A 26,523-nucleotide genomic window follows, 5' to 3' on the forward strand; every position below is an offset into this window, starting at 1 on the left:
AAGAAAAAAAAAGTTCTATCTATCTATCTATCTATCTATCTATCTATCTATCTATCTATCTATCTATCAACAAATAAACAAATTAGAAACAAATTATCTGTAAATTCAAAATGAAGCACAATACTCCATGGGAATTACCCGCCTGGGGCATGACGCCATATCATCAAGGGCAATCTCATGTTGCTCAGAAATCTTATTATGCCACAGAAAATAATAAGATGGTCTTAGTTGTCCAAACAAACAATCTTTCCACAATTGCCTTTTTGGTGATTAAACGCTATTTATCCATTCTTAATCTGATATACACAATCGACATTTATAAGGAAAAAAAAAATACTTGATGCTACCAGTGTGTACATTATGGCTCTGAGTAAGCATAACGCATATTTTACACAGAATAAAAACGACATTTGCCATAAATCTGCTGGAAGCAGTTTTATAAAAAGAAAAAAAAGGAAAAAAAAAAAAATCAACTTTGGGATCATGTGTTCCCCCCTCCACTTTTTGCAACCGTAGAAGAAAACTGATAAACAGTTTGTAGCTTCCCACTCTCCGGCAACCGCCTTAACTGGGTATAATACTGATTTATATAAAGGAGTTTCGACGTTCAGCATGCAGATGATACATACATGCGTGGAGTCTGGTTATTAAATGTACGCCCCGGTACATGTTAAACTGTGGAGGTCCTATGCATAGTCGGTACTTGGGCAGCTACTGTAGGAGTGTGCGCTCATAATCTCTGCAAAATTATTACTGGGGGCTGGCGAGGGGTGGAGGTTGCCTTCTGGGGTGTCGAAGCGGGTCCCATGAATCGGGGATGGCGCTGTGTACAGTGTGAGCGAGTTAGCGGCCAAAGTTTGCAGAGCTCAGGCAGGAAAGTTCGCCGGAGAGGCGACCCGTGATCCCAGGTTCTTCTGTCACATTACCTACGGATTTCCAGTGCAAACACGCGGACTACAGACTTCAGATAGCAGGGGCTCGTGTGCTGTTTTGAGGGACTTTCTCCCCGTCCTTGGAAGATAACAGTTAACGGATTGTTGCCTTCGCTGCACGCTGTCGGCTCAATGGACTATCGTCTATCTTATCATCCAGTGAGTAACTTGGACTAAAATTGATTGCATGATTTGCGGACCTGCAGATAAGTGTGGACCATGAGCACGACTTCGCTGTTGACGTTATGCCATGTAGCCTAGTCTTGGCTGTTTAAAAACAATGAACTCCCCCCGTGACAAGGAACTGGCACCCTTATCTCGGAAACACCGTCTCATGGCTGCAGCTATGCCCGGTGAGGACAGCCCATTGCCCGGTAACACTTCCAGGACTGACCGGAATGGATTAGGGGGACTTGTTCATTGTTTTATATGTGGAAGCGGAGTTACACCAGGGAAGGAGTTGAGGCTGCAAGTGACATACCAGAAAGAAAGGGTTCCCTTTTTCCCCTTTCTCCAAAACCAGGAGCCAGCCCCAGGTGCGTGTGAAGTGAGCCCGGAGGGACATGCGCTGGTGTGCGCCGTGTGCCACTGCTTTCTGACGGAGCAGTGGAACTCTTTCGAGCGGAGCAGGACGCCCATTGAGAAGCGCATGTACTGGCTGAAGCGGCCCTACCAGTGCGACTCCCGGCGGGTCCCACAGGAGTGGAACATCTCTTATGATCTGGAGAGGAGAATCAGTGTCAGCAGCCAGAACTACGACGGGGGCGCAGAGTCGGATTTCTCGTCTTTTTCTGAAAACGACAATATATCAGACCAGGAGATGGATTTAGTCGACAGAGCCGGCGTGGGTAAAGACAAGTGCCTGAGAGCGGCTGGCAAATCGCCGAGAGATAGTAGCAGGAAAAACAATGTCATCAGTGTTAAAAACAGCCCAGATTCACAGCGGGCGATCCGCTACCCGGTGGGTGCTTATGGGGCGCAGAGATCGCCAAAAGCAGAGAGTGTTCTGCCGGCGAGGCGTGGTGGTAAAATCATGAATAATGTCTGTCAATCATCAGAATCTCTGACAAAGCCCCAGGAGAGGTTCCCCCAGCGATGCTATGACAGTCCTCTCTCTGACACACCTGTGCAAGACAATGGGGTCATTATGCGCAACAGGCGATGGCTGGAGGAAGGGAATGTCAGACATGCGGAGCCGCGACAGATCCAGCGTGTTGCCGACAGCAGCTGTGCTCCGTCCAGACATCAGTCGCTGCTCTACCGAGGAACGGGCGAGGATCACACCAACGCTGCGCTGTCATCTGTTGGCACCGCTGCTGTCACCACTAAGCGTAACATGGCTGTTCCCAGGGAGAACAACTCTGACAACTCTGACGAAGATGAGATTAACATCACAAGTGATGATGACAGGGACATGTATGACAGCAAAGCAGGCCCAGTAGCTCAGCTGAGACCTGCCAGAGACCTTTCAGCAAGAAGGAGCGCCCAGCCGCACACCACGACGGATTCCAGGCCAGAAGAGTGTGTGTGCTATATATGTGGCACTGGGCTCAGACACGATGGCCGTTTTAAAGTCAGTGTGCAGAAACAGGAGAGTGCTCAGGGCGAGCCCTTCTTTCCTTTTCTGTGGCTTCATTCCCCTCCCCGAGGTGCAGTGCCCATCAGCCTGGCAGGCACAACTCTGGTTTGCGGCAGCTGCCACACCTCCCTCATGCAGCAGTGGCAGAGCTTCCAGCTTGCGGATGTGCCTGTCCTCCAGCGACTCTATGTAGTCCCTCTCAACCAGACCACCAGTGCTCTCCGTCCTCCCCAGCTTACTCCCCAGGAGAGAAAACCCCCGGAGCCCATGGAGTACATAACTGAACCCAGAGCTTCCCACGAGGCCTGTTTCCTCTGTGGTGAGGAGTGTGGAGGAGATATGAGAGTAGCATATGCACAGGCTGGTGTTGGCAAATCCCGCGGTTTGATGTATTTTCCCTTCATTAACATGTTGCCTTGCCCACCTAACGCCCAGGGGGTGAGTAATGGCCGTATACACTGCTGCCCACAGTGCCACTTAATCCTGGAGGAGATCTGGGGTGCATATCGACTCAGCCTCAGTGAAGACCTCATCACCTCTGTCAGCTCCTTCCTGGTCAGGTACCACGCTGCCATGGCCATTGAGGGGTCTGGACCAACCCACTCCCAGACAGGTGTGGCCTCTCGCCCCGGCAGCTCCGTGTCGGTGTGTTACCTGTGTGGAGCTGAGCTGTGTGCAGGTGGAGAGTACCAGCTGCATGTCAACCCACCTGGGCGTTGTGGGGAGAGGGAGGCTTTCTTCCCCTTTCTCACCGTACACCCTCCTGCTCCCCGTGCCAAACCAGTCGACACTACGGGCCTGGTGTCGGCTTGTAACCTCTGCTATCATGACCTGCATGCCCAGTGGGCCCTGCATGAGAGCAAGAGCGTGGGTCCTTCCACCCCTTCTACCTCTAGCTTACCCAGTGCCAACCCCCACTTGCCCAGCTCCCCCTGGGCACGGCAGTACAGCTGTGAGGCTTTTGTTTGTTTCTTCTGCAGGCAGGAGCAGCGCAGGCAAGGTAGGCTGTGCGCTGTTACTGTGGCCCGGCTACCTGTTTTCCTGTATGCCCCTCGCAGCACACGCACACTCCTGGTGGATGATGGGAGGAGGCTGGTGATTGGCTCATGTGTGGAATGTAAGGCCATGGTACAGGTGGGACAGAGAATGCAGCAGGACAGGGATAGGCTGGGACATGGAGCCTCAGAAGGGGAGAGGAAAGACCCACAGTCAGCCTCGCCACAGTCTAGACATAAGGTAAGACCAAAGCAAACTGCCTGATATGACACAGTATAGCCATATCCTTCTTTTTCCTAGTGCTTTAAATTTCACTCAGTGAATTCTTGAGCCTTGTTAAAATGACAGTCATCTGTCATCTATTAATTCCCTGTGCATTCCCACAGGGCAGTGCAGACTGTGTTTGCCCTAATTCGACCTCTGAGTCACGTGGCAGGGGATGATTTTTATTTCTGGGGGAAGGGAGCATACACAGCTTGGATGAACCACGATGAGACAAACATTTTCATCAAAACTTACTTCTATAAACACCAGAGGCAAAAAAAAGGGGCTCTGAAGGCCAAGGCCAGCCTTGTGTTTGCTGTGTGCATGTGTGTGTGAGTGTGTTTATTTTAGCAAGCGTGACAGAGTGTGTCTCAGCCAGTGCTGAACAGTTTGTTTTGGTTTGAGCATGCTGAGGATCTTTAAGAGTATTCTAAGGAAGTTAGTTTAAAGCAAGTCTACTCCGTATTTCTTTTAATAGTGACAACAATCATAACACAAATGCAAAAAGAAAAATGCCAACCTGATGCGCAGACCAAACTTCCTCTAAAAACGTCAGCGATATCACCGCCACCACAAGGCTTTCAAGAAGCCTACAGGAATTTGGACTGTTGTTTAAAAGTGCTCAATTTAAGTCTCTCTGTGTTGAGCAACATTATACATTTCAGATACTGCAGTGCAGTGATGTGCAGACTGACAATTAAGTACTCCCCTGAAATATTCAGGATAACCCCAACATTCATGGATATGTCGTCACATTTGTCCAATCCGTTTAATTTATTTGGGCCCAAAATCACAGATGTATATTTGTGGGAAGATGAACAGATCCACTCCGGTGCTTTGCTCCACTAGTCCTATCATTCTACTCAGTCCTGTTAAAGTATGTTTGACTTAAACTTGAGAGCACAGTAGCAAACACAACTCAAAACAAGGTGTAAAAGTACAATTTCCCCGGTCAAAAGTTTCACTCCTCTAACATAAAACAAGATAATCTCTGCAGAAGCTGCCATGGAGTGCTACTACTATGGAATTTAAAGTGTCAAATTAATCATGTTTAAAATGGTCCAGTTGGCATAACATTAACTATCAACTGGAGGAACATTAAATCACTGACTGTCATTGATATATTTTGTTAAATGGTGTAGTTGAAACATCTATTTACTGATGCATTTGCAATAACACTCGATTAATGAGATCAAAATAATCTCATCGATAACTGATCCCTGTTGATGTCATGAGACACTGATCTCCCTGAAAGTGAGTAGCAAGGGGACAGTCTGACTCCCCTCATCCCTCGACTCAGTCATGCAAAGACACTGTTGGTCCAATTCTTCCCATATTGGGCTGATTTGGGAGTGATGTGTGTTTGGGTCTAGAGACTTTGCACACTAAAGCAATTGTGTGATGCGTGTCATTATTGTAATGGTTTCTGTTATTATTCATGACAAAGTACTGTATGTTAATGTTGTAATAATTGATTTTGACGAGTGAACATGCTTACATAGATGATCCAGATGGGCTGGCTCAGGGGACAGTACATCTACATGCTTCCTCTGAAGGGAGATTATTCTCTCATTGTTCACTTTCTTGCTTTTTTGTTGCTTTTTTTTCTGTATCCAAAGCTATATTTTTTTTTTCCCACTCCTCTCTCAACAACACACATAAAATCCCTTTCCTGCTGTTAAAAAGTTGATGGCAGAACCCTTCTTTTCCAGACGATCAATAGCGGAGGATGCAAGTTGGAGGTGGTGGGCTATATGGAGAATGATTGTAGGGCAAACGAGGATGGCGACGTGTTGATGAAGAGTTGAGGAGCATTTAGACAGCCATTTGGCTCTGTGAGCAACTCTGAACAGCTCTCTCATGCAAACAGACATTGACTGTCCGGCCACGCAGGACACGTGAAGAACATCTGCGGATGCCATTCACACTCAGCAACCTCAATATGGTGCACACTCACACCAGCTGTCTGGAGCTATCCACCTAACTTTCTCTCTGTCCCTTAAAGAAGTGTTTGGAGTCACACTGTTGCTGTTATTGTCATGTGATCTCCAAACTTAAGTTTTTAATATTTGTCTGAGCATTCTCATGTGAGCTGGTCCCAGATGAGCTCATAGCAATCATATGTGAGGGACTGCTCCTGATATAGAGAGTAATTATGGGACCAGCTTCACAGAGTGGGTGGGATGAGAGGGGTGTCAGGGCAGGCAGGGTTTCAGGTGATCATTTTGGACTGGGAGTGTTGCAGGTGGCACAGCCAGTTTTGGCCTAAGTGAGCCAGTGACCTCATTGCTGAGAAAGTGGCAGTGTGTGTGTCCGTGGGGAAGGGGAGTTGTGAAAGAGCTGTGGGGGAACAGGTGCTTTGTCCTCTACTGTCAGGATATAAGCTTGAGAGGGTCTGTCACTGCTGAGGTTAGGGCCGTCAGGAGGGAGTGCCCATCTGGTTGTGCTTAAGGCTTTGTGCTTGGTGGAGGGGGCTATACAAAGATAAACACATGCTCACATACATTGTTCTATTCTATTCTATTCTATTCTATTCTATTCTATTCATGTTCTCCATGTTGAACAGCAATTTCCTGGAATGCCCCCAAACACATAAGTGGGACAGGGACAGTTCCAGTAATAAATTCATGTTTGATGTTTAGAATTCAGAGACATAACCAAGGCCAGGAGAATACAGAGACACATTAAATCTTCGATTAATGCTACAGTGAGTACTCAATTTGTAGTCATGATATTGCTCGCAATGGTGTAAACATGATTGTACGTGTGTGAATGCTCAGCCTGTGAGGAGTGAAAAGGGTGGATGATGCTGTGCTGTCTGTTTTCCCTGCTCGGTAAGATATGAATTAGCATATGAAATGAGATCTGCCACAGGACGCTCTAGTAGCTGTTATATGCAACACACACACACACACACACACACACACACACACACACACACACACACACACATATGCAAACAGACATAAGTGGTGGGTGGTTATCAAGTTCTCTGTTCTGCTGCTGTGTGTTTAATTAGTATGTTGGACATGACCTTTGACAGGTGTTTAAGTATAGACCACCAGCCTGCGTCTGGGGAGGGGCTGCCGGTCAGCAGATCCTTCACTTGCACTCTCGATCAAACAGATGTCTGCTCATTTGCGGTTGATTCATTAGAACTCTTGCAGGCATGTTTATGCGTTGTTTTAAATATTGTTTTAACCATGTTGCTGCTTAATGAGCTGGCAGCAGGATGGCGTACTTAGAAGGCAGACTGCCATAATGAATATGCTCTTCTGAAGTGCCTTTGAGCAACACACTGAAGGCAATATTAAGACGTGTGTGTTGTCTATCAAAAAGATACAGTGATATGGAAGTAATTAATAATTAACTCTTTTCAATGTACATATGGGCATGTACATCTTCAGTTTAAAAAATCTGAACCTATCCTTTGAGGGAAGACTGTGCAAATAATGAATATTCTGCAGAATACTCTGCATCTGAAGATAAAATACTAATTGTGCAGGCAGAGTAAGGCATGGTTGTGTGGAGGAATACATTAATTCCAATTCACCTGTATCCTCAATGGCTCTGCACTGGATTAGTTGAAGAGCTTCTTCACTGACAAAATGTGCCAAGAAGGCACTCTCAGAAGTTTGCTGCAACCTGTCTAAATCAGACACACAGGGGTAGACCTGCAATCACGTGTTTCCAAGAGAAATTTACAATTACAATCAATTATGACACTTTTTAAAAGCTTTAATGCAAAAAAGTGACAGATGTAGACACAGAAAAATGAGAAAAGCTGGAACTAAAACATGATGAGGAGATGATGGATCAGTCAAAGGCTAAGGCCCTAAGAAAACACATAATATTATGGTTATACGTTTCTTAAACTGATTAGATACCAACACTGCATAACTTTGTTGTTGTAAGGATTGGAATTGAAGTTTAAAGCTAATCTCACAGTGTGTCTTCTGCTTGTACAAGGACATACAGGACTAAAACAGCAAATAAATCAATCATGAGTCAAGCCTTACAAAGATAAATACTACGTAATTGTACCTAGATACAGAAAACACAAACATACTAAGCCTCTCTTGCTCATATACACTCATGTGTATACAGATGTGTGTATACGATGTGTGTGTCTGTATCCACGCATGGATGTTTATCTTTGTACGGTGGTCTGCTGAGTGACTGTTTTGAGTGGATGATTATTGTTGGCCTGTTAGAAGAGCAGAGACATGCTTGCATATGTGTGTGTGTGTGTGTGTGTGTGTGTGTGTGTGTGTGTGTGTGTGTGTGTGTAAGGGAGGCGTTTGTGTGTGCGCTACCATTGCATGTGCTGTGGCATTGCTGCGCTTGTGCATGTGTGCATATTGTTAGGTCATGTGTGTTCAGTGTAAAAGATTGACTTTGTCCTCGGTGCACGGCCCATATCCTGTAAAGGAGGTATTTGCTGTCGCATGAAAAACATGCCGGCATCCTGACAGTGTCGCCAAGGAAGATTTATAACATAGTGAAAGAAGGAGGGAGGGCAAAATTAAGGATCTTATCTGGATGTGAAGTTGGAAAGGGAGATAAGGAAATTACCCTGAGTGAATTATTGGAAGAAGAAGAAGGAGAAAAAAGAGGAGTGGGAGGCTGAGAGAAGGTGAGGGGGTTAATGGGATTTAAATTGCAGCCAGAGGAAAACAGAGGAAAAAGTCCCATTGTCATCAATTTATCATAGAAGTATATATTATAGGAGAGCTTGTTTTACCCAGAAATGGGGATCTATTAAAACTGTGTTAATTTGAGGTGCGTGAGGTTGTGTGGTCATAACATATGGTGTGAACTGTCCTTGTGCGTACCTGTGCGTATGAGTTTATGTGTACGTTTAGTCACAACCATTCATACTATGTGTATCCTGTATAGTTTCTGCAGCTGTGCTTCTCTCTTCTCCTGGTAGTGTTGCTGACAGCCTTGCGTTTCACAGGGAATACTCGGGTATCTGAGGGGCTTAATTTCAAAGCCGCTGGAGGTGGGTTTTGATTTAGCACTCAAAGCTTTAATCACCCTCTTCCCACAAGCATCCCTCAGTGTGCTGCATTCTTGCCCATATCTGAATGAAATGATCAGATCCTGTATGGAGCAGATGAGATGTAGGTGTTACAATGATTCATTCTTTGTTTCCCCTTTTATGTCTCAGCCCTGCCAAGACTTACCTATATACAAGCCTCCCGCAGTACTAGTTTGAGGGACACCACTACACCCAAATGCCCGTCCCTTAGCGCTCTGCTGTGTTTCTGGCCTGCTGCACGTTGTGTGTCCTGGCTAATTTTTTTCTGACCCTCATAAAATTTGTAATGTCAGAGGTGGTGTTTGAGCTGTCCATGTCACAACCTTCAACATCTTTAAAAGGAGAATCCTTTGACCCATCTACAGTAACCCCAAACCAATGCAGGCATACAGTACATACAAGCAGTACATTCAGTACCCATGCATGCCCACTATGCATATGTGACATGGACGTATTAAGAGAACTTGATATAGGACTCCAAGATGGCGTCCATTCATTCCAATGAAAGTTGCTCACATAGCACATATGCCAAAAAAGTCCTCTCTCCATAATAACCTTGCTGCGTACTGCACATCAGTTTCTGTTTCCGCAAACCTGCCAGTCCTGCAGACTTCACACTGAAGTAAAGTGATACACAGAAAAAACAGCCAGCCTAAACTCTGGAATAGTTTACAAATATTAAACTATCATTGTTTCAAAAATCATGTTTCTCATGTTGTTTTTTACAGTTTGAGGTGTCCTCTCAACAGAGGCATCTCTTTTAGCTCTTTTGGTTATAATGGTGGTCCGTAAGGGGAAAAAAATATTTTTTTTAATTTTTAATTTTTTTGTTACAGTATTTTGAAGAACTGGATCTTAGTCCAAGGCGGTGCTGATTCATCTGAATGAAAATTGCTCACCCAGTGCATAAGTTTAAAAAAAACTGTCTTGCTTCCTGGTTTACTTTGTAAGCGTTTCTCCTTCACGGTGCTGCTCAGCCCATAGACTTTACTTTGGGATGATATCAGACACATTCAAATACCGTCAACAGTTTTACAAACATCTCTTAATGATAGCGGTCTGTGCAGGCAAACCTTTTTGATGATTTTTTGTTGCATTATCACAGCTAGCCACTGAGACAGACTGGCAGTAAGGCCAGTCGGTATTAGTTCTGTTAATAGATGACATGTGGATATAGGTCAGAGTGTAATTAAAGTGTTTATCTGTGATTGTATGATTTAACCGTTTTTATATAAATGGTTTAATGTTTCAAGCAACAGCATCAAACATTCAGTTTGACTATCTCTAAATTTACCAGAAATATAAGCTCATCACCCCAATGCCCTTCCCCCTCTGTCCACTTGGTCTGGTCCATTCCTTGTACCCTCTGGTTCAATGCTGCTACTAAAGAACCCACAACCAGCCACAGAAAAAAAGAGGGAAAAGACCGAATTGCTGTGAGGTTGGCAAGTAATGCAGCCTCCCTAGCTACATAAAGTAAGCTATGTACTCTTTTGTGGACATTTTTGAAAGTAGAGGCTGTTGGGCTTGTTTGGATGCAGACTTCCAAGCTAGTTTGTGGCTGAGAGATGAAGGCATAGTGACCTCTTAACCCCGCCGAGGCAATCAGAGAGGGGATATCGATATGGGCTTAGCACTCAGGGGAAGGGTCAGCAAAGGTGATATGTCATATCGGAGGGAAGGGTCTTATATAGGATTTTGACCGACCTGTATAGTTTTTTGACATTATAAATTCAGGTAGGTATTACGTGGTCATACAGTCTGCCCTTGTGATCTATTCAGCACTTTGCTGGATGATTTTTGTGTTACAGCGAAAGTTGAGCCAGGTTACACTTTTTCTCCGGATCCCCCTGTGTAAGTGCCCCCAGGTCTCAATTAAATGAATGAGGGGGCTGCATTTTTTTTCACACAGGGCTAAAGTTGGTCTGATCGTGGCCTTGATTGCAATGTATCAGATTGTTAGTTTATCTGCGTTGTTTGTAGTACATGTACTGTGTCTAAATTTATACTGAATTGTCTGGGAGAGGTAGATGCACAAATGTCACCTCTCTTATTCTCTTGTTATTTTTGCAATGGTTGTTTCACACAGAACACACACATAACAACATGCCACGGTGATACTTAAAACCTATGTTGGCACTGGAGGACAACTGTTGTCAAACACTGTCATTTTGGCTGCCGGAGCTTCAAACCCCTTTGCCGCTGTGGTCTACCCACACAAGTCTCAGGACTGTGTAGGTGTGTACAGATTCCTCCTGACTGACATCTCCAGATGCCTCTGTCAGGACAATTTACACCTATATGATCCATATTAGTGAAGCGAGTTTGGTGGCCTCAGCAAGCTCCCAACATATCTTCGATCCAGCTCAACCTGAAATGATCCATAATGGCATCTGTAAAACTGTGCAAGGGAATCATTTTGGTGGACTTGAGTTCTCCTCTAAGATTGATATTGTAGATAATCAAAGTGTGCGCATTCACAATGTTTGTGGGAGGCAAAGGGAAGAAGAAAACAATTGTCTGCTATCAGTTACTGTTGTGTTAAGCCAATGGATGGCAGGAGTATATGGCTGTGAGTGCCTTGACTTTTGCTGGTGATGTTATAGATAGGCCACCATGTTATATGGTTTAGATGTGGAAATAAATTTTAAAATCAGCAAAATGTTTCTTTAATGTCAATGAAACTGGTAGCTTTGATAATGTGTCCTTAATTGTGCACAGTAATCTCCTCTCCATAAAAATTAATGTCCAAATGGAGTTAAGTGTTCAGTGAAAAAATGGAAAAGAGAGGGCAATGCCCCTCTACTCCACTGAAACCCTGGACCATGCTGTGAACTGTTTCAAAAATGTTTTTGTGGGTGCCAATTTGGCACCAAACTATGTGTATGCAGTGAGCCAGTAAACTATGTGTGAACTATTGAGCTGGAATCCTGTGAGAACTGAGTCATTTGAGTCAGAGTACAGTCCCAGTGTGTGTTTGTTTGTATTTTTGTGATGGGTCCACAGGACACAAGTGCTTAGCTGCTTCCCTTTCATTGCTCTACTCTATCTTGATATTTTTGGCTTTTGTTTTCTTTCTCATACAGTTTTCTTTGACCTGTTTTTCTGTTTCTCTTCTGTCCATTTCCCCTCCCTCATTCCCAGTTCTCCCTGCACTTTACATTATGGGACAACCAAGGACAATTACACACCCTTATATAGTAAATGATATGGACCTGCAAAGGGAAGGGGTGTTCTTTGAACTGTACAACATGGACATTGTAATTTCACCGACAGGCTTCTAAATGGATGTTTTTAAGGTCGGATTTGGGTATACTGCTTCCCATCAGCTTTGTTAGCTATTATAGATGTGAATATCTCTGTTAAAAGCCTTAAGTATCTTTTACATGAACTTTAGGGGAACAACACTGATTTTACACATTAAAGTCTGTTTACATGTCTTGGGGAGTTCTAGTACTCAAATGAAAAGTCTATTAGAAAAAAGGCAGTTTTTCAGATTTTCTGCTGCAGTTATTTTAAACTATTTTTAAAAGTTGTCCACCATGAGTCTGACAGTCATAAATGTGTAATGGTAAACTGGGGAAGAAATTTAGATTTTTAAAAATTGTTACCATAATGCAAATAAGAAGAACCAACATTACCAGTAAGGATCTATACATTAGTGTAAAAGTTATTATGGAAAAGGTAAATAGCAGAAAATGTATGATAACGTGCTTGATGAAACCTTAAAACAAACAAACAAACAAAGCTCTCAGAAACTGACTATGTACCTTATGTTAAAGACTAAATATCCTTAGGCCAGTCCGCAATCTTACATCCTGAGGTTTGTCATAGACATTTTCAATATTGTACATCTACTTTGTAGCAAATTCTGCTGTGTTGTTGCGCTGGGGCCTGGCATGGCGTGGCAAGGTACCAATGTGGAAGAGTGGTGATGCTGTCGTGCTTCACTGCCCTGGAGTCTGGGTTTTACAGTAGTAAACCTGGATTGACTGTGGTAATTATAGAGGACAGAGTATAATGTAACTATAGCTCAGCCCTCTCTGCCAGCTGCCCTCAGGCCATAACACACATTCACCCACAGTAACATAAATGCATACATTCGCAGACTTGCCCTTACATACACGCATACAGAGTGTAATGTTGATCATCATTTACATACAGAACAGCTGCAAGGGTGTGTGAGTGTTCATTTGTGCACACGTGTGTCTGCCAGGTGGTTGGGAGCACTGGCAGGTGTTTGATCTGGGGCTGGCAAATGCAGCTGGATTGTGCCACAGCTGGGTGTGTGTGTGTGTGTGTGTGTGTGTGTGTGTGTGTGTGTGTGTGTGTGTGTGTGTGTGGTTCAGCACCTGTACACAGCTGGAGTGTGTGGCAGCACAGTAGCTAATAACAGAGCTATTTCCTTGCCAGAGATTTAACATATAACTTATGCTCTCAACAGACTGGATATTAGTCATTGCAATTAATTGCTACTCATTAGTCTTGCTCTTCTTCTACACCTCCCAAGTATTGCTGAAGGTCTGTGTGAATGTGATTCTTTGTTCTTTCGCTCTTCCCCTTCATTTCCCACTTTGTTTCACTGCACTCTTGCCTCCCCCTCCTGCCCACCTGTTTGGCCTCTGTTCTGCTGATACTTCTAATGGGGTGAAGAGAGGGAAGACTCCCTCTCACCCTGCTGTCAGGACAACTGGAGATGTCAGCTGGGGCCAAAATAGCCCCATGTAGTGGGCTAAATATACTACAGAACCTCTTGCGCTACATTCTGCACACAGACAACCACTGGCTCCGACCAGCCAGCCGCTAGATAGCTTCACCCTCTTTCTGCCAGCCATCCAGAGGAGAGATAATGATTAACATTACTGGTGATCATCTGGGAGCTTACTTTGGCGGAAGAAGACATTCCCTCCTTGGTTTTACTGCCTCCTCCCAAGTCCTGGCCCTGACCCCTTCCACCCCCACTCCCACATATGCCATCCAGCCACCTGGTCTCTTACATACTCAGCTTGTCCTGCCAGCTCCAGGACAGCTGGGAAGAAGGAGACAGTGAAGGAGTTTTGGACTGAGCCTCCAGTGAACCTAGATACTGTCATACCTCTGGAAGAATGCAGTTCACAGACTATGTAACAGCCCTGACACACGTAGTATGATTTGATCTCTACACTGTATGCTAAGGTGGATCTTCAGGTCAGAGTTACCAGACAATGGTGGAGTTTATGACATGCGCTAGTTGCTGTCATATACTTTGTGCAGGAATTGTTAGGTATTGCCTGTTTGAAAAGCTGGATGCAGTTGTCTCTATGCGGGTACTCTGTGTAAATGGAAGACTAAAGGTTAACATTTGCCCCATGGTAAAGTCTTAATTTGGGTTGTGATCCAGTTGCCGTGGCTGGGTAGTAATCCAGAGCGTCATGCAAACAAAGAAAGGTTACTCGGAGAGACCTAAATGTTAGCCAGGTGGTGTAGACCTCAATAGAGATGCTGTCACTGGTCAAGCCGTGAGTGGACACACATAAACATCAACACACGCATGAGCACACACAAACACACAGACATAGTCAGGAGGTACGGGGCCTTTGTGAATAGTTTCCATGGGAGAGAGTCTCCCACACTGACATGACCATCCTATGAGTCAGAAATAAACTGTTAAAGTTTCTCCATCTGTGTGACAGATAGATACCACAGATACTTCCCAAAGGCCTGTCATTATATATTTGTTCCTCTTTGCCTGTTATCCCTTTCAAGTATAACATTTGCACTGTTGAAATGTTATGAATATAGATTTCATGTGGCTGTTAACCACTGCTGGTTAGGTCTATGACTTATTGAAAGCATGCCTAACCTAATCCAATGCTAAAAGGCTAGCCGTATGCTAAAATACGACCTGCCTCCTTGGTCAGTGGCATTTCCCACATGGGCAAGAGTAGTGTGCAATGAGGACCAATGCGCTTGTCGCGTTAAATATGCAGAGCACCTCCTCAAGGCCAGAGTGAAGTAGCGAGAGTGGCAAGCCACCAGAGTAGATTTAACCTGTCGCAAAAGATCTCCAAACTCTGTAAGGTACAGCTGCACTGTTATTGCCTGTACATGACAATAACATGGTGTTATATCAAGATTTATTGGCAAGTTTATAGAGACAGGATATGTCTTAACCAGACCCATAACGTATAGTATTGAACAAGACGACAAAGTATCACTTTGGAGGATCCTTTACCATGGACATTATGAAGAGAAAAATGAGATGTTAAAATCCAGTGTTTCCGCCCCTATTATATACTTAAGTTGTTATTAAACCCCACAGAGGCTGAGGGGCTCTAGATGTCTTTATATTCTTCTCTTCTATGGGGGGCTGTAAAAATAGCACTTGGCTCAAGCTAGGTGTCAAAGGTTTTCTCCTCTCTCCCTTCTTTCTCCTTCTTCTCCCAGCTCTGTCTTCTGTCCATCTCTCTCCTTCTCTCCCCTGTCCCCCCATCACCTCAGTCTTCCTCTTTCTTTCTCCACACCCCCCCAAACCCTTTCCTTCTTTTTTCCCTTTCTCCCCTCTTTTCCTCTCGCTTCTCCCCCCTCCTCTTCATCTCTCCCTGTGGTATTAGCGGGGCCACATGTTGCTGGCCTCTCCTGGTGGTGTGAGCCCCACGGCAGGCCCTGGCTCCAGGCTGACGCGTAGCTCGGTGTGTGTGTGTGTGTGTGTGTGTGTGTGTGTGTGTGTGTGTGTGTGTGTGTGTGTGTGTGTGTGTGTGTGTGTGTGTGTGTGTGTGTGTGGATGAGAGGGAGACTGTAATGTGTGCCTGCTTGCCTAGGAGTGAGGCTGTGTGTGTGTGTGTGTGTGCATGTGTGTGTGTGTGAGGCCGCTAACACAGTAACCTGATAGTGGTGCGGCTGAGCAGTACAGAGCGGAGCAGTGCTGTGATTTATCCCGCGGGCTCAGCAGATGGCTGCAACAGGAGTTTGTTTAAGTTTGCTTCAGAGCCGGGCAACCAGCCAGGAGCATAGAAAGGGCCTGCCAGAAAAATGTTCACTGACTCTGGATGCCTAACCACACTACTCCCCCTCTCTCCCTACTGCCTTCCCCTAACCCCTCACAGCCCCCTCAGTCCAACACACACACATACACACACATGCTCACATGCTCTTGCAGACTTTCTGTCGCTACTCTCCTTTTACCCCTCTCTAATTTCTTTCTTTCCTCCCATCTGCTTCACACTCATGCTTACATACATACAGTGTGCACACACACAAACACACACGCTAGTTTGTGCATGCTTCTATGTTCTGTTGGCAACATCCTTGATGCAAACATGATCTCACACCTCAGGAGGGGGCTTTAAAGACTGTCCATTGTGGTGGGGGGTCCTCTGAACACAACCATATGACCAGCGCCTTACTGCATTTCATACTGGAAAAGAGAAGGATCTCTGCAGCATGAACACTAACAGAAGCACATGCAGAGCCACGCAAAAATTTGCAATGTGCACACATAGCAGATGATTTACTAAATAGAGTCCAGTTGGGTTTTGATGTCCGTGCATTACCTTTCCCTCTCTAGCCGTGATTCAAGCTCTGGGTGTCTGTTTTTAAAGGTGATGACAAGTCCTGTCAGATCGCTTCAGGTCACCCAGGTGATAACTCTTGACCTCCCACTCCACACATCAGCCTTGTTTTTTCTGCCTTATCTCTCCATGGTCCGTTCCTTGTCTTTTCCTCTTCTTCATATACAGTATTCCTCTTCTAGGCACAGAATTAAGCAACAAAAATTCAAGGTGACTATGTCTAAATCAGATGAAGCAGCAGAAATCAAAGCAGACAGTACGATACTGGGTAGTGAATCAGTTTTTTTGCGACTGACTTGGTGTGCAGAGGTTGGGGAAGATTTTTCTAGTTTATTTATATATAAATATATATACTGTTTACTGTTAGCTTTTGTACTTCAACCACAATCCAATTTCATCCAATGTCCTAAATCATGTTTGTATCAAAATCAAAATATCTGAGTAATCCAACTAGTGTTTTACCAATAAGTCCTTCAACCTTTAAACCCACAAAGTGTCTCATACTATATCAGCCATATGTGTTGTATGATTGCATTTGTATTTTCATCAATAAAATCACTATTATCCCTTGTGCATTTTGATGCAGCGGCATTTTGTTTCTGTGTATGCATACATACAGTACATATTGTAGGTAGAGTGTCCTACTCATCACCTTATCAGGGTAAAATCTTTGAAAGATAATTATTAAAGATAAACTGTGAGGCCACATGACCTTATGAATATCTGAGCCAGCCTTTTCCCAGACTTCTATATTTTATTCATTAAAGATTCTTAAAGGTTACTATCAAGCCGTGACTAACTTCGGCCAGGGTTTGTGTGTGTTCTTATAAATGCATGTGTATGTGTTGTATAATGTAATAGTTCCATAAACACTCACATGTTCCTTATTTTCTCTATTTCTCCTCTTAATTGATAAAAATCTTTTTTCATTTCATGTTTTCATATCTCCTTACTCTTCTCTGTAGACCTGTTTACTGAGATCTTTCTATTTTCCAGTTCACCCCGGGTTAGTTACATCCACCAGGTCTCTTTCTCTCACTACCGTGTGTATTTGATCACTGTTGCTGCTGAAGTTTCTCTGTTTCTTTCACACCCTGTCTCCTAACCTCTGTCCATTGTTATCACTGGCTGGGCAGTCAGTAATACTGATAGTATTAAAGGAGAGAGAAAATAGAAGGTCACTATTATGGACTTCAGCTGTGCAGTCACTAAATCCAAACATAAACTATGGAAGGAGGGGACATCCTTGTGTGTATGTATGTTTGTCTGACTAATTGTGGTGTCTGTCAGGGCCACTGTGCTTTGGCACAGATCCTTATTTCCTCTAAAGCAACATAAATCATTCCTACTGCTTGTTGTGCCTTCAGGTCAGAGACACACAGCTCAATGTTATCTGTGTTGTGTAAGCCCATAGGAGTTTGTTAAGGATAAGAGTGGCATGTTTGAGTTCCTGGAGGTATCAAATGCATGCAGAACTTTAATCAGCTTTCTTGCATTATGGGTTTTCTACTTTTACATATTGGTTGGTGGACAGAAATGTAGAAGCATTTGAGTAGGAAAGAGGGCAGTTAATTGGTCATGATTACAGTAGTCCATGTAGTCTCAGTTTTTCCAAATGCCAGGAGATCCACTGATATTTAAAACATGAGAGTGGAGTCACTCCAGAAAAGGACAGAGGTGTTGTGGCAGTTTCCAGCTTTGGTATTAACTTTAAAACCATCATCAGGGGCAGGTAAAGATGTCAGGAAACAGCAATAATAACAGGTGTGTCAGCTGATTATTCATTTGCAGTAATCAGGCTGTTGATGCTACAATCCTAAACTGTTTTTAAGATGTCTGTATGTTGTGTTTCTCCAAATTACAACAAAAAAGATGAATAATTTGTGAAGATATAATGTACAGGGGGGATAACTTGATACTCTCCTTAGTGTAGCCTGTAATCATACTGTAAGATTGAATATGTTGGTAGCTGACCTGTGATGGCACCTGTTTATTTTAATCAACAACGAAATACCCACCTCATACCAACTACGCAATTTTTACGTTAAATTGACAAGAAAAAAAACAGCTTTATTTATGTTTTTTGCTGATAGTCATCTGTAACTTTAAAGAGAGCAAATTATAGTATGCCACCTTTGTGTTGGTTTCTATAGTAACAGGAGCTTGCTCTGTTCATTACTTGAAAGTGCTACCACAATCAACGCTTCAACACAATTATTCCTGTGATCTTTGGGGAGACCTCTCTGTATGACACCCCCTCTCTGCTACTCCACAGGTCTTTTTGAAAACCTCTTCAAATGCAGACAAGCTACACCTCAAAACAGAGCAGACAGAGAGAGAGACGGGTAAAGAAGAGAGAATTCTTTATTAGGGCTTCATATCCGCCTGCAGCCCTGCTCCTTGATACCCTCTGAGGAAAGGAAGTGAGTGGGTCACAGGTCAGGTAGCTTAGCAGCTCACTAATGAATATTTATCTGTAAAGGTTACACTCAGTCGACACAAATGTGCTTCTGCCAGAATTATTACCTAAGTGTGCTTGTGTCCACTCATTACCTTCATATGCTATTGTATGCATTGTAGTATAAGGCCATACAATAAAATTGCAGCTGTAGCTATGATATTAGAACTATTTGAGGCACCCTTTCACCCAAGCACCCTTCACCACTGTCACAAAATTTTGACCAGAAATTGAGGAACATTTCTAAAAATATTGAATGTCGAATATCTGATATGATGTTTCAAAGCCATCTCCACACTGTAGGGAATAAAATGTGCTGAAGTCTTAATGTACTTATTTATTATTTTGTTAGCCTAAAACTGGTCAAATACTAGCATATACTAGCTCCAGCTCATACAATTCCCACCATTTGTCAGTCTTTAATTGTAGAATATATACTCAAAACAGGTTGCTAAAACCCACAAATTCAAAAATACATAAATAAAATACAATGCACATGACCTAACTGTTCTCATTGTTAGATACTATGGCCGTGATTAGAAAGTGAAAAATATGCCACTGCTAATGAAATCAACTCTCAGTTTATGTACCTTTTGACTTGCAAATAACCAATATTTTCTTTTATGAAGTGATTTCCAATGTGGTTGAGATACTTATTTCTGTGGAAATTAAAGGTTGTATTTGATTTCTCATAAAAACTATTGGAAAATAAATACTTAGTCTGTCACACCAGACACCCATCATGGTACAGAGGGATCAAACAGAAAACAGCCTATTTCATGAACGTGTTTTGTGTTAAATTTTGTCCACCTGTTAGTTTGCCTGCGGAGAAGAGTAAGGACAGCAATTTCTACAAACCAGAGCCCCAGACAGACTGACGCTGGCTGAGCAGTGATCAGATGCTGTTTGACTTCCACTCAATATGGAACATGTGTCCTTAGTGGTGGATTGATAGCAGGCTTTGGATAGGCTCCCACACTGCACAGCTCCGCAGGTGTCAGAGTTGTTCAGTATTGTGTATAAGCTTGTAATTGTTTGAGAAAGAAACAGTGTGTGTTCATGTTTGTGTGTACACGTGAGAGCATTTTGAGCGCTGGAGCGTCTTGAGTATGAGTATCTCAGTGGTGATCAAAGCTGTCTTTCTCTGTTGTTTTTCTGTACTTGGCTGAGTCTGTGTGCATGGAGTCTGAGCTACTTTTATGGAGTGTTGCTGAGCCGGTCAGTGGCCTGATCCTGCATGCATGGCTGTGGTCCTGTTGGCCCTCTGTGGTAGGCTGTTAAAACTGACTGAGAGCTGTGCTTTACAAGCTGCTATACATCAACCTATAGACCTGTTGCAACTGTGGGAACACAGACACATTAGTGTGTGTGTGTGTGTGTGTGTGTGTGTGTGTGTGTGTGTGTGTGTGTGTGTGTGTGTGTGTGTGTGTGTCTATGTATGAGAGTCGGAGAGTAGTGGGGGTCGGCATGGAGCAGAAACAGGGCCTGTCGCTGAACGATAAGGCCTGCTGACCTTGTAACCTGTAGTTGCTGTGACGAGGTCATCTCAAATTACACCTAGCCAAATGTTCCCTGTCTGCAAGCATTAAAACAGGAAGGTCCAAGCTCTGGAACAGAAACCTTTTCTACCCTGATGATTGATGATGGTCTTCTGTCCAACCTTATGTTCAAGAAACACAGACAAATGGACAAATACATTCTCATAGGGCACACAGAGCAGGCCTGGGAATCAGAGGGTAACCCATGATATCATACTATCACAATATTTTGCTCATGATAACAATAGCATTACGGTGCATGCTCTGTCTAACTTTAGGAGGAAAGCTAGCAGGAAGATATCCTAAATTGGCAAAATCTTTTTTGCAAAATCGTTTGTCAAACATATGCCGTATTTATTTACTGCATTACGAGGTGCTTTCTGTTTTATAGAGGTTTATAGAAAACAAAAATGACACAGTGTGCACCAGTGTTGAATAGAGGCAAAGGCTACATGCCAGATGTCTGCAGTTAAGGCAGGAAACACCTCTGCCTAAATATAACAACAGACCACACTGGTGCGTAGTGTATCAGGAAATACTTTATTATCTTGACCAGTACCATAATATATTGCAGTATTGATTATTATGTCTCAACATTAATCTAGTACACCAACCAGAAAAGTTGAGTTCACTTATTTTTTAATTTGTTACAATGCCATGGAGCCTACATGGCCCAACCAAACTGGGATTAAAGTTAATAACAATAAAGACTATTGCTGCATAAGATGACTAATCTTTGTGGTGGCTGTAGCTCAGGTATAGGAGCAACTTAGCTATTAATTGTAGATTTGACGGCTTGATCGCTGTCTTCACATGTCAAAATGTCCTTGGGCAAGACTAAAATTGTTTCCCAGACGCAAATTTCTTTGGATAAAAATATCTGCCATATCAATTTAAAGTTTTTTAAAATGGAATTCATCCTGATTTTTCGACATTTCCACCCATAGCCATTGACTGATCATATGTGCAAACCCGAGGTGTATGAAAAGGAGGTATGGGTGAAAGCAGAGTTCCTGTGTGTGTGGTATCGCGTGGCCCAGCCCTGAGGTAAATATTTGAGGACTGCAGGCACCATTAGGAGAGGGTCTGTCTTTGATGGGCTGATTTTCGTGTGAGGCCGAGGATGACGTCAACTTTCCCTCAGAGGATCACAGAGAGACAGCCAGGAAGATTGTGTGTGTGGCGTGTGTGGCGTGTGTGTGTGTGTGTGTATGTTTGTGTCTGTGTGTGTGTGTGTGTGTGTGTGTGTGTGTATCTGCAGTTAATGTGCACGTAATAGCAAAATCTTTTTATTCAGAACAGAGTTGATTAAACTACTGATCTTGTGTGTGAGTTTGTCTGTGTGTGTCTGTGTTTATTGGAAGTTAAATTATCCAGCACTTGGCTTGTGACATCCCCTCAATCACATTTCCTCCACTGCCGCCTGTGGCACCTTGGTTCTGCTCAGTCACGAGCATGCGCATGTTTCAAATACACTGATAGCATTAGAAAGTTATTTTTGTGAGGGACAGTGGTTTCAGTTACTTTTGGATCTTTTTGCTCTCAACAATATTATTGAACGATTAAACAAGTTTAAAGGCCAGACACTGTTTGGACTTACTTTGACACTGATTTTCTTTTTGTATCCCATGAACAGCTGGCAGGAGCTTGTGTACACAGAACTCCCACACAAGCTGCCAAGACTCCTCAGTCTCACTCTCGATCTCTCTACTTTTTTCTTTGTTTCTCCCTCCTTTATTCTGATTCTTAATTTTAAATCTTCCTCCTCCTCACTCCGTCTCCCTTTCAGTGCAGAGCAAGCCAATCTTTTCTGGCGCCGATGCCACTTTATTTTTCCCTCGGGAGGAGTCAGATTTATTGGTCCAATGTTTATTTTTATAACTAATTTTAGTTTTTCATTACTTAAGTATTGACAATAGCAGAGTGGCTTTATTTCATGTTCAGGGGTAAAAGGTAGTCAGTGGTGTGAACTGCACAGCAGGAGAGCTGGGTACAGTACACTTGCATGTGTGTGGGTGTGTGCATGTTAGTGCAGAGTCCAAGCACAGATGTTCTAAAAGGCTCCAGTTTTTAGGCAGTAGTTCTCCCTCTTCCCTTGCAGAAAAAGGGAAGTGTCTAATAAAAGGCGGGTGTATGAGACAGGGTGAGTCATACACACACGCACAGAAAGAGGGAGAAAGAGTTGGCCTCCCTCGATCTCTCTGAGCTTGTGAGTGAGAGAGCGAGGCAGGAAGCAGGGAGGGAGGCTGTGCCAAGCTGGAGCTGAATTCCTGCCAAGAGTCTACTTGTTTGCTCGTCTGGCTGGAGCCAGAGGCTGACCTTATTAGCTAGGAGGGCAGCCGTCTTATTAAAACACATCTGGCGCTCAGGGAGCCCAAATAGTCCTCATATTGTCTTCCTGCTTGCTCCTGACCTTGCGTTACCTAGCAGGAATGCTGACAAGGGCTTCACGCATCTGTTGAGAGTTTCACCAGGGTCTTTCTCCCCCTTCTTTCCTCCCTCCTCCCCTCCCTTCCACCCTTGCTGTCTTTACTGGCGCCTGCACGGTAGCTCTGTGGGACCTGTTTTTCTTCCTTCCCCCTTTTTCCTTTTCCACACACCACCCCTCAACACCGCCACCACTTTTCGGCGTAGCGTCCTGGTACCCCCCATGGAGAGACTTTTTTTTCCTACCAGGTTGCTGTGTCGATACAAATATTCCTGTGTGTATATGTTTTATGAGGGGCTGTTACCTGGTCCTGTTTAAATAGCTCTTTGCTGGTTATTTTAAAGTGTGAATGGTGCCATGTCCTGGGGCTGCTAGCTACTCTTTATTGTCTGATTGGAGAGGGGGGCTTTTTTTTATAGTATCAACAGTTTCTTACAAGAGTGGAGCTGTGGGTAGGGATACAGAGACTTAAGCTGTTACTGCACAGGAACCAGATCCCAGCAGGCTCCACAATGAATAAACTCCAATCACATGGAGTTTGTGTGCTGCATTCACTTTGTACACAATGCAATGAAGATTTGTGCTAGTTTTTTGCTGTGGGCCCCCTCCCATGTAGAAAATTTTAATTCAAAGCATATTTTTTGGCTGTGTCAGATGTTGCCTGCGAGAGATCTGCCTTAGTGATCCTTGCAGCAAAGGTCTAGTTTGACCGCTGCTCACTGGCCTGGAAACAACACTATCATTACCAGACTTAACACCTGTAAGTACCATAAAGCTGCTGCAGATGGAAGTGAAGTGGTCCACTTTACACACCACTGTTACAGTCACTGATTTTTCTCCCCCACCACAGTAGTTTAAATCCCTTTCACTTGCTCCATGGTGTAAAATCTATGTGTTGGTCTAGTGCCAATACTTTGCAGCATGCTCAATTTGTGTCTGTGTTGCACTGGTAACTGTTCCTGCTCGTGTGACCCCTCAGCATCCTCTGGTTTGAGGTCAACCCCCTGACCTTGGCCCCTTAAACACACATCAGACCTCCCAAAAGCCCACCAGGTCACTACCTATTACATTCTCGATCCCCTAGCCTTATGTACCCCCTACTCTCTTTTCCTCTTCTCTCCTGTTTAAGAAGTGAGAAGAAAAAAAATGGATGTAAAAATGAGAGAGACAAGGAGAGGGTTGGCCTGTTGATTTTTCCTCTGTGTTGAGCAGCTGTTGTGACACTGTGGGAAATTACGAAGTCTTTAAATAGATGAATATGATCTATATCAGTTTCCACTAGCAAGCGATGTGTGTTTACAGTGACGAAATCAAAGCCTATATATGCTGTGCTGAACATCTGTTGAAGCTGATGAAGTCTGGACTCACTCATCTAACATCTTCTTCATAATTTCACTTATTCCCCTTCTCTCGCTCCCTCTTCTCTCTACATCCTCTGGCTACACTGGGGATCTTGTTTTCTATTTCATCTGTCTGGCGTGCGTGTGCAAAAGCTATGCTTTTGTGCATGATGCAGCATATGCGTGGTTTTGCTCCGTCTCCACACCCATCAGCTCTGTGTATGTCTTCATTTTTCTGAGACTGACTTGCGTTCCCAGCGTAACACCATAGTAAGTGATGTGCCATTTACAAACTTGCATATGTTCCCTCTGATGATTCACATCTTATACTCCGTCTTTATCTTCTCAGCCTTTCGTTTCGCTCCGCCAGGTGCCACTATGACTCACGTTTTTGCTGCGTGCATGTGTGTTTTTGTCTGATCTCTGATGCAGAACAGAGCAGTCACCTCTGGGGATCTGCATTTAGTTTACACACACAGCCTTACACAATAACACACGCTCATGATCTGCAAAAGCTCTGTCACCAACTGGATGCTCTGCTCCGACTGGCTGCCAGCCCATTTTGTGTTACAAACATCACTGCTGAAAATTGCGCTGCAGTAAGGAATTATCTCTAGCCTGGGGTTGACAGACACACACACACACACACACACACACACACACACACACACACACACACACAGAGGTGAACATTGTCCCTGATAACAAGAAGGGGGGAAATCAACAAACACAGATATATAGAATAGCACTATATTGTGTCACTATCAAGTGTAGCTGGTAAAGCAATTAGAGCTCTTGACCAAGTCTGACCACCAACTCTTTCATCTTCCTTTTTAACACACACACACAAACACACGCACGCACGCACGCACAGCCCAAGGCCTCTGGCAAAAGCTTTATTTTATTTCCTCTCAGGCTGTTAGTGAACTTTATTGGCTCCAAATCTTTTTTTTTACGCTCATCTCTGCTGCTGTGTTTGTTTAGTGCACGTGTATAGCCACACATACACGCGCCATGCATAGACATACCACTGAACGAGAGAGAGAGAGAGAGAGAGAGAGAGAGAGATAGAAAGACAGTACATAGAGAGAGAAAGAGAGAGAGAGTTGACCGGACAGACCCTGCATCCTCTGGGGAGATTCCTGACATTCCTCTGCTTCCCTGCCCACTACAAAGAGATCCATTCCCCAAGGCACATCACAGCTCTGCCCTGTTACACAGGCACACACATGAAGAAATCTTCCTTAAACCTGTTTCAGAGGCTCTTTTGCAACCGTAAAATCTAATTACTAAAGCTAAAACAGCTAATCTAAACAAGTAAAGTAAGATGGATCAATGCCGTCTTCAGTGTAGATTGTAGTGTGTGTGTATTCGGGGCTGCATATGTGCTTGGGTGTGTGTCTTTAATGGGGTGGGTTGTAAAGTGGGGGTCTCTTCCTCCCTCCATTGATAGAATAAATAACAGAGCTTCCTCCCTCTGCTCTCTGACTCTTCCTGTTGTCCCCCTGGTAGGGAGGAAAAGACATGCCACTTCCATACCTGTCTCACTCTATTTTTTAAACTTTTTCAGTTTAACTTGAAACTTGCTTTATCTGAGGTGGGATTAAAATCCTCATCTGTTTTGTCAAGGTCTAGAGAGAGAAAATTAGGAAATAAAAAAAGAAGAAGACATGATGAAATGATGAAAATAAGTTGAAAAAAACACTGTAAGAATAGAGTCAACATCAGTTTTGAAGAAAAGACACATATAAATATCTCCATTTTCTATCTATCATGTATTATAGGTACATTCATACAGGCTACGGTGGTGTTTGTGTTAACTGCAAATGGATTATACCTGTATGGCTTTACAGGACATTTGTGTGTGCGTGTGTGTGTGTGTGTGTTTGTGTGTGTGTGTGTGTGTGGTGGCCAGGTCCTCAGCATGGGAACAGCTGTTTGGAGCAGCGCTGGCCACACACACATGGGTCTGATTAGCACTTGGTGACTCCCTCTCTCTCTCTCCCTCCCTGCTCACTTCCCTCCCTTTGCAGCGGGGGCCGCGGCATGCTGGCGGCACCAATAATTTTAATGCCTAGTCTGAGTCTACCAGGAGCACATGCATCTGTGCGCGCGCACGCACACACACACACACACACACACACACAAACGTACACAGCCACAGAGTCTTGCCAAGAGAGGGAGCAGAAAGCTCTCATGCCTTGATCTGCTCTTTTCCTTTTTCCTCCCCCTCCCCCCCTCCATTTACCCCTGACCTTCTCCTCTCCCTCCTCCTCCTCCTCCTCTTCCTCCTTCCCACTCCACCACAGATGTTCTACCTTAACAAGTTCAGAGTTGACATGTGGGGGTCTTCATGCCCTGTACTGCTGTACACTAATCCCCTTGTAAAAGTTA

The 26,523-nt window shown here is 44.0% G+C and overlaps 1 protein-coding gene across 1 annotated transcript in view; it reads left to right on the forward strand.

Moving 5' to 3' along the window:
* Positions 1–791: 791 nt before the first annotated feature.
* gse1 (Gse1 coiled-coil protein) overlaps positions 792–26,523 on the forward strand; it is a 173,678-nt gene continuing 147,946 nt past the window's right edge. Inside the window, exon 1 of the mRNA XM_040123897.1 lies at positions 792–3,747. Within this exon, the coding sequence (XP_039979831.1) occupies positions 1,213–3,747 (2,535 nt within the window). The 5' untranslated portion in view covers positions 792–1,212. The remainder of the gene's footprint in view (positions 3,748–26,523) is intronic.

This window comes from Xiphias gladius, chromosome 1 (genome assembly GCF_016859285.1).
Source record: "Xiphias gladius isolate SHS-SW01 ecotype Sanya breed wild chromosome 1, ASM1685928v1, whole genome shotgun sequence".
Lineage (NCBI taxonomy): Eukaryota > Metazoa > Chordata > Actinopteri > Istiophoriformes > Xiphiidae > Xiphias > Xiphias gladius.